The sequence below is a fragment of the Rhodamnia argentea genome, chromosome 2, assembly GCF_020921035.1.
Source record: "Rhodamnia argentea isolate NSW1041297 chromosome 2, ASM2092103v1, whole genome shotgun sequence".
NCBI lineage: Eukaryota > Viridiplantae > Streptophyta > Magnoliopsida > Myrtales > Myrtaceae > Rhodamnia > Rhodamnia argentea.
In genome coordinates, this window is record NC_063151.1 from 3,239,778 (window position 1) to 3,248,394 (window position 8,617).

The 8,617-nt window shown below is 43.6% G+C and overlaps 1 protein-coding gene across 2 annotated transcripts; it reads left to right on the forward strand.

Annotated features, from left to right (window-relative positions):
- The first annotated feature begins 1,518 nt into the window (after positions 1 to 1,518).
- Positions 1,519 to 8,121, forward strand: LOC115749854 (probable disease resistance protein At4g27220). Of its 2 annotated transcripts, XM_048275014.1 has the most exons (6): positions 1,519 to 1,672; positions 1,980 to 2,012; positions 2,458 to 2,895; positions 3,924 to 4,028; positions 4,167 to 6,758; positions 8,052 to 8,121. In XM_048275014.1, the coding sequence occupies exons 1-6, from the start codon at positions 1,618 to 1,620 to the stop codon at positions 8,054 to 8,056; spliced, it is 3,228 nt and encodes a 1,075-aa protein (XP_048130971.1). In that variant the 5' UTR covers positions 1,519 to 1,617; the 3' UTR covers positions 8,057 to 8,121. The 2 variants fall into 2 exon arrangements, with proteins under 2 accessions (XP_048130971.1, XP_048130970.1); XM_048275013.1 differs by lacking the exon at positions 8,052 to 8,121 and having other exon boundaries at positions 4,167 to 6,930.
- The last annotated feature ends 496 nt before the right edge of the window (positions 8,122 to 8,617 follow it).

Sequence of the window (8,617 nt, forward strand, 5' to 3'; positions counted from 1 at the left end):
TAGATTATGTTAAACAAAATCACTTTTTAGATAATATGGGAACACCACTACTAGTACTTTTCTTATACATGGGACGATGCCAGAGGTACTGTACTCGATCCTGTATCCTCTACGGATTCCCACAATCCCGATTTCGAGAGAGTCGATCACGTTCGGGAAATTGCGGGGCAAGTAAGTGATTCGCCGCTGCAAGAAGAGGCTGAGGAGCTGCACGTCGCCGAGGTTCGACTCCTGGAGCTTCACCAGCCACTGCGATCAAGGAGGACTCGGGGCGTCCGGATCGGAAGCTTTGCTCAGTGTCTCGAGCATGCGGATGTGCTTTAGTGAGGGATTTGGAAAGTGAATCGCTGGACGTGGCAGTGAGGCGGCAGTCGGGCGGCAACTGTGCCGGGTGGTGGTTGGTGACGGGAGGCGGTGGAGATGAAGGTCGGCATGCGGTGGTTGGCAGTGGCTGCTAGCAGTCGTCATGCGGTGATCGGCGGCACGTGACCCAACCCAAATAAGTTTAGCTGGTCAGGTGCATTAAAAAAAAAAAAATGCGACATGTCGAAGTTTCCGAGAGCTAACTTATTGGTGGCGGCTTGCAGTGTAAACACTCACTGAAAATGCCACCTCCAATAAGCTGTCCTTTTTTCCGCTGACTTTCTAGTAGAAACTATCGTGTTCTTTCCACAACCTGAGTATTAATGGAAAAAGCTGAAGCTGTAGGGCTCTCCATTCATCCACGACTCTCACGCATCAAAAGAGGCACCCCTGGTAAATTGGTGTCTACATCTTAATTTAAAGCGGGCTAAGGCGAATTTTTACAACAAAGGGTGAAAAGAAAACTTCAGAATCCCCCTCTTTCCGTGCATTTAAGTAATTTCCCATAGAAGAAAAACGATTCTAAATCGTCCACTTTTCTTTTATCCACTCCGCGAAAAAAGAAAAAAGAAAATGTCTATATTTTTTTTAATCATTGAGGTTTAAGTTTAATTGAGAGATGGATTATTTATGATCTTCAAAAGCTAAAACTTTCTTTGATATGTATTTGCTATTTCCGTGTCCCCACTCGAAAATTCTGGCAATGATTATTAGTAACCTTCTCGATTAAGACTTTGCGACTTAAAAAGAATTAAAAAAATCTATCCAAAACGAGTTGGTAGTCTTGGAACAACTCTAGTAGTTTGAGATATATACTATCAAATAATTTTTCCCAAGTCGATTTGTGATTTCGAAATTGCAAAAGTAAGTCTCAAGTCAGCAACTCTTGATTTTTCCTTAAGTTATGAGTAATCTGCAGGAGAATGACACCGATGGAATTCTCGTGAAATCAATTTCCCCGGCAATTTCGAACGCAAATAAATTTTCCGAGTTGTTTTTTCCCACTTACATAATCCAACGATGCTCTTTGCTTGTTTGAAAACGAACGGTGCAGGGAGCATCGCGGTTGCACGATGGAGGGCACCCTGGGTTTCTAGGGTTTTCAAATTTCCATGTGAATGTGATGGAGATGGGAGATGGAGGGAGAAGCACTCGAGCGGGCACTCGAACCTGAGCTCTGGTGCGGGTTCATCAGCCTCTCTTCCATCGACTGAGACGAATTTGCCTGATCGGTCGCTTCCTGCTTTGACCAACATGACAGACCCACGAAATGCGGAAGAGGGAGAACCCGATGCAGAGGTTCCACGAGGTATGTCCGTCTCCAAATAACCCTTTAGATAGAGCTCTTGCAGGATGCTTAATTTGTCTTCTAATTTTCACCTAATAATAGGGATAGAGGCCGGAGGATGCTCCAATTTCTATTGGTTATGGAGAAACAGAAAATAGTTAGGAACTAATAGGAAAAGAGGAGTTTTAAGAGTCTTGTCATTGATAATCACTAGATCCTCGGAAATGAACGGGCAAAGCTTTGAAGTGTATATTCTGCTGCCATCATACTAAGCTTTAAATCAGTCTCTTCCTGATTTCACTAACATGCCACGCCGAACTGAATGCAGGAGAGGGAGGACCCGTTACAGAGGTTCCGCAAGGTATGTGCTTCTCCCAATTCCCCTTTTGTTAAAGCCCTTGCAGGACGCTTAATTTGTCTTCCAGTCTTCAGCTAATAATCGGGACATATGCAGGAGGGTTCTCAGATTACTAATAGTCATAGAAAAACACGAAAGAAACAGGAACTAATCGGAAGAGAGGAGCTTGAGAGTCGGTCATTGATATTTAATAGGTCTTTGAAGATGGGCAGCACAATGCTCCCAAGGGTGACTTTCAAATCTTGAAAAGCAATGGCTCTGTCTATCCCCTCAGATCACCTACATAAAGAGCATTCGTTTTCAAGGCAGAAGGACAGTATAGTTTTCAATCTGAAGAGCAAAGTCTGAAAACTGTTTCCCGTGTTTTCAAAATAAGAAAGTTTCCAAGGTCTTCCTTGTGGTACCGAGTCAATTGAAACTTATCTGCTCACTCTTTCGTGGGATACAGGGGAAATGCCTAGCTCGACGGATCCATTTTTGGAGCTTTTTGAAGAGAAGCCTAATGACAAGCGGAAGCGTAGCTTCTGCGCGGACGAGTCTCCCGTGGGAGACTCGAAGAGGATCAAGGTGTGCTTTGCTGGAGTTAGATCAGAAGCCCTAGAGGCGCTGAAGGGTGAAAGAGCGCTGGAATCCAGCAACAGACAAGGCAACGATGAAGGTCCATCCAACCTTGCACAGGGTTCGCATCAGCCCGGGACTGCGAGCAACGAAGATTCTTCGAGAGAAACGTCAATCGCTGCCATGCCGTACCTGAGCTCCGGTGCAGGTTCATCAGCCTTTCTTCCATTGACTGAGACGAATTCACCCAATCAGTCTCTTGCTGCTTTGACCGACTTGCCACGACTGAAGGCCGAAGAGGGAGAGCCCAATACAGAGCTTCCGCATGGTATGTGTGCATCTATAAATTTTCCGTAAGTTGTAGCTCGTGCAGGGACGCTTAATTTGTCTTCTAGTCTTCACCTTAGAATAGGGATATAGGCAGGATGGTTAGATTTCTAACAGTTGTGGAGAAAGAGAAAATATTCAGGAATTAATACTAGAAGGGAAGTTTTAAGAGTTGGCCAATCTATGAAAAATGAACAGACAGGTGTTTGGAAGTGTAAATGCAATAGCCAAACGACGATGAGCAATATATTTTCAACAGCATTTAATATTTGATCTGTGTTTACCTAACGGATTACCAAAAGTGTTTACAATTACAAAAAAAAAGAGGATGCATCGAAATGGCAATCATGTAATTGGTTTAAAAAAAAAAATCCCTTGTCAAAAGTGATATTTCTTGATTGTGCATATTCTGCATATAAGATTGTCGGCGGCCCATATTTGACGAATAAATGATGTTAGAGGAGTATTTGAAAAATTGCGAATAGATGAGTATTACTAAATGAATAAAATTATATTTTAGCATACAATAAAACCATGATAAATCAATAAAACTATATCCTACCAAATAAAACCCTGAATTTCATAATTTTCACATATAAATAGGGTTAAATGCATGATCAGTAATGATTGTTTAATAACATGCATAATTGTAAATGGCTCTAATGAGATATTTTTTTAATATTGACATTTGAAAATTAGTGGTCAACAAGAGCCTAAAATAAGATGGAGGGCGCGGTCCTTTAAACTTTTGAATTACTTTTGTATGGTTAAATTATTTATGAAAGATAATTCCTTCGACTTTAAATTTTACATTAGTTTTCTCCTATGGAGAGGTCGCCAATAGTTCACTATCGTGACATGAATGCCTACATATCATTTTAATTACCGTATGGGATGTTGTCTATAATATTTTTGTCCAAAAAAGTGAATACAAAGGTTCAAATTATTTATTTCTATGAGTGTAGCATATCCATAAGATATATCTAAGAAGGTGCCTAATAGTGAATTTTCACTTATACTTGAGTTTAGGTGCGAGAACGCATGTTGCACCGGCTGTGAGTCGACCAGGTACCCATAGGCTTGCCGACACGACTATGACATCTCTCAAAAGAAATCTGGGAGAACTCATCAGCAGTCACCAAGCGAAGTGGAGGAGGACAGAGGAAGAATATTGGCATGCAGTTGCATGGGCTGAGAGTCAAGTAGGTACCAGTAGGCTTGCCGACACGACTACGCAATCCCTCAAAAGAAAGCTGACAGCATTCATAATGCGTCGCCTAGCGGCTATGAACAAGCTAAAGTCGAAGTGGAGGAGGATAGAAGAAGAATACTGGAGGGTAGCGCGGGCAATCGAAGAAGGAATATCTTTTCCACCTGAGAAAGTAGCCGAGGTGGAAGAGCTGAGCAAAGGAATTGAAGAGATTTGTCTAGTTCTAGGAAGGTTTTGGCCAGAGGGGAAGGCACTTGCTTCACGCAGCAAAACATATCCCTCGGCGACAGTAGAATTATTAGGCAAAGAAGCTCGACGGAAGGTTCATGAGATTTTGTTTTATTTAATGGAGGATGACGTTTCCATAATTGGTGTTTATGGAATGGGTGGGGTGGGCAAGACGGCCATTTTGAGGCATGTCTATAATACACTCCATGAAGGTCTTGCCTTGGATGTATTCTGGGTTGCTGTACCTCAGGATTTTAGTGTGTATGCGCTACAAGAAGAGATTGCCAGTGCGGTCGGACTAGTCAATCTCTCAAACGAGAAGGACATGAAGAGAAGGGCGGACCTATTGTATGGACATCTGAATGTGAAGAATGGACCCGTCCTAATTTTAGATGGCCTTTGGATGCATTTTGAAGCTAAGGATGTGGGAATTCCGGTTGAAACGGGCAACGTAAAGTTGGTAGTGACAACTCGATCACTAGATGTGTGCAGTATGATGCAGTGTCAAAAGCAAATCAAGATAGAACTTCTCGATATGGAAGATTCTTGGGAGTTGTTTTTAAAGATGCTTTGCTTTGCAGGAGAAGTCCCCAAGGAAGTTGAACAAATTGCAAGGTCTCTGGTTGATAGGTGTTATGGTCTGCCACTTGGGATCATTGAGATTGCATCTCGCATGAAAGGAATAGAGAAAGTGCATGAATGGAGAGGAATGCTGGGAAAATTAGAAGACTCCCGGATGGAGCTTGACGTGTTCAAGAGTCTGCAACTCAGTTACTGGAAGTTGGGTGATGATCAGGTGCGACGGTGTTTCCTGCATTTAGTACTTTGTTTTGGACAAGAAGAAGCCCTTCTAGCAGGTTCAAGAGTGGACTTGATAGAGTCTTTCATAGATGAGGGTTTATTAGGTGGAAGTGCCACCAGGCAAGGACTGCACGATCTGGGTAACACCATATTGGATAAAATAAGAAGGGCCTGCCTGTTGGATCCAGAAAGAAACGATCTGTATCTACACCCGTTGACAAGGGGCATGGCATTGGATATAGTGAGGACAACTCACATTGTTAAGGACCATATGGGGTTGAAAGAAATACCGGAGGAAGTATTCTGGCGCGATTGTCTAGAGAAAGTCTTTTTACAAGGCAACAAAATAGAAGAAATCCCGGAGGGCATATCACCAAATTGCCCTAAACTGACGGGGCTGTATTTGAGTGCCAATGTCGTGTTGGGATTCATCCATGAAACTTTCTTCAGACATCTGAAGGGGCTGACGGTTCTAGATCTCAGCGAGACCCAAATCACGGAATTACCGGACTCCATCTCTCAGTTGGAGAGCTTGGAAGCACTGTTACTGAGAAACTGTGTAGAATTACGTTTTATTCCTTATGTTGGAAAGTTGGGATGCCTAAGAAAGTTGGACCTCCAGGGGTGTGAAAGTCTTGAAGAAGCGCCAGAGGGGATGGAGATGTTGGTAAACCTGAGGTACCTCGACCTAGATGGCACAGGGATCGAGACATTATCAGAGGGAGTGTTGGGGAAGCTGGTGAGCTTGCAATATCTCGCGATTAAAATGCTGAGGGCAGGAGAAGGGGTAAAATTAACAGAGGTGGAGGCACTTATTTGTTCTGTTGCCAATGTGGAAACGTTCAACGCATGCCTGGGGACTCTCGAGCGAAATAGTTCCCGACGGTACAGCCTCGCGGTGGGTCCACCAGACAAGCACTTCTTTTGTAGTTTGGATGAGACTGAGAGGTACATACACATCGATAGTTGCGACCATATCGCTGCGAGTGCAGACGGAACAAGTGGTGATGGCTGCGCTCTGCTTCCGAAAAGTGTGCAATCGTTGGAATTGTCCAGGTGTCATAAAATGAAGAGATTGATGGAACCGGAGGGGCTGACCACTTCCCTTCCAAATCTGCAGGAGATTAGAATATATAGTTGTGAGAAGGTAGAGGAGATAATATGTGGGCCATTGCCGAGGGGAGTCACTTGTGGCCTTACATATATTGGTATAGAAGCATGCAACAACATGAAGAGGGTGCTGCTGACGCAAGACATGTTGCTCCACCTCCCTTTCCTCCATGAGATATCAGTCAGCGACTGCAAGGGCATGGAGGTGATAATAGGCACCGTTGCCAAAATGACGCACTGTTGCTTCCCAAAGTTAAGGAAGCTGGCTCTACGGAATCTTCCCGAACTGAAGAGCGTATGTGATGGGACCACGAGCTGCGATTCCCTCGAGTGGATCTCTATAGACAACTGCCCGAAAGTGAAGAGGATTCCTCTGCAGCTGCCCCTGCATGACAATGGGCTCCCTTCTCCTCCCCCTTCTCTTCGACAGATTCGGATAAATCGGCAGACGTGGGAGTCGCTGGAGTGGGATCATCCCCTTGCCCGTTCTTCACTTGAACTAGTGAAGTTTCTTGGTAAGTCACCCACAAAGTTTGCTGCTCCTTTTATCCTTTCCATCTCCCTTGGTCCCTATCCTTAATAGCAAGTGTTATAACACGTAAGCGCTTAGGAACTAGCAGTTAGGCCTGTGCTACACACTGATAAGTCAGTTCTATTACTGCTTGAAAGCTAGCGTAATGGTCATGTTATTAGTAAACGTTAGTTGCTTCAGTTATGTTCAAAAATTACAGAAAAGAAAGTGCTCTATTAACTCTGAATGAATAGCAACGGCAATGGTCTCTCTCTCTCTCTCTCTCTCTCTCTCTCTCTCTCTCTCTCTCTCTCTCTCTCTCTCTCTCTCTCTCGTAGGGGCCAAGGCACACTCTGTACATTTATGAGTGGTTCCTCACGCCAATTTTACAGAAAGAGCCATTCTGAGTTCACAAAAATTCTGGATATGCTGTTATACAAATCGCTCTATTACATGTAATCAGTTTTTGTGGTCACAATATGATCACGACATAGATATAACAAATGATTAATTGCTGCAGAATTCTCGTACAGAAAAGTTGAAATTGATCATGATGCCCTTGTTGGAAGGATGCCAAGGCTTAGTAAAAAAAAAAATTTGATTAGGAAGTTCTACTTTATTGGTTGGGATAGGTCGAGAGAGTGCACGTTAAATGCTTTTTACCTTTTCTTTTGGTTCCGTTTCCGTTGTACCTCATCCAGTACTTCTACTTTCAAGGCTTCTTAGATTGATTGCTATTTTCGTGAATACTTTGGAGGGACTTGGTATTTCCAATTGCATATTTGCAGATATTGAATTTCTTCCTGTTTAATTTTATTTAAGTTTGGTTGGCCGGAGAAGTCTCTAATTTCTTTAGATTGGTAGCATTCTCTCTTTAATTTTGATTAGGTTTTTTCAGTCAAAGAAGTCTCTAATTCCTTTAAATTGTTTTTGGAAGAGAAAAAGAAATGAGGGGATAGCGTTCTCTAGAACTTTGTGAAATCTATGGGGGCTGATCTTTTGGAAGCACAAATATTGCACAGAAAGAAGATGGGCGTGGGTGTCAACGAGCGAATTGGCCACAGTTCAAGTTTTTCTAAGCTCTCTCAAAATACACACCACAATATGTATATAGATTTTCCATGAGTAGTCATGTGGTAGACAACGATGTTGGGTATGAGTACGAGAAAGATCTTTGGGGACCAATCGCTCCATAACTATAGAAAAACCCCTCTCCCACTCCCTTTCTCACCTGCCTTCTGGTGTTTTGGGCCCACTTTGCAAGTGACTAACAAACATTAGATATTTCTGCTCCCAGACTGATGAAGCCGTGGAGGATTGCGTCGAGGATGAAGTGGACATCAAACTTATAGCCGTTGCTACATCATCGCTTTAAAGTACCTCTCGGCTTGGTGCAGACTGGTAGCCCCTCGACACAGGGCGCAAGATGCTAGCTTTAATGGCATCCGCAATGTTGACAGTCCTAGAAATCATTTGAGGCGGCGTACTTGTAATTAATGCTCTTGAGATGGTTGTTGTGCAGAAACCCGTCGGAGAACATTGGAGAATCTACAGGAGGGTGCAGAAACCCATCGGAGAACATTGGAGAATTTACAGGAGGGTGACCGGCGTCGCCGCCAAGGATGGAGCAGCTTTCCCTCTGGGGCTTTCCCTTTCTCTCCCTTTTGCCCTCCCTTTTTTCTGTGAGCATGCCTCTGATGACTATCCTCCACCCTTGCTCACGAGCTTTCCTCCTCGGATTCTTCCCCCCTCCAACCTTCCAGTAAAGTGAGGATGGATGGACCTCCCTCTTTTCTTACTTTCCCGCTCTCTCTGTGTACCTCTTTTTTCAGCAAAGAGAATGAAATCCACACTTTCCACTCA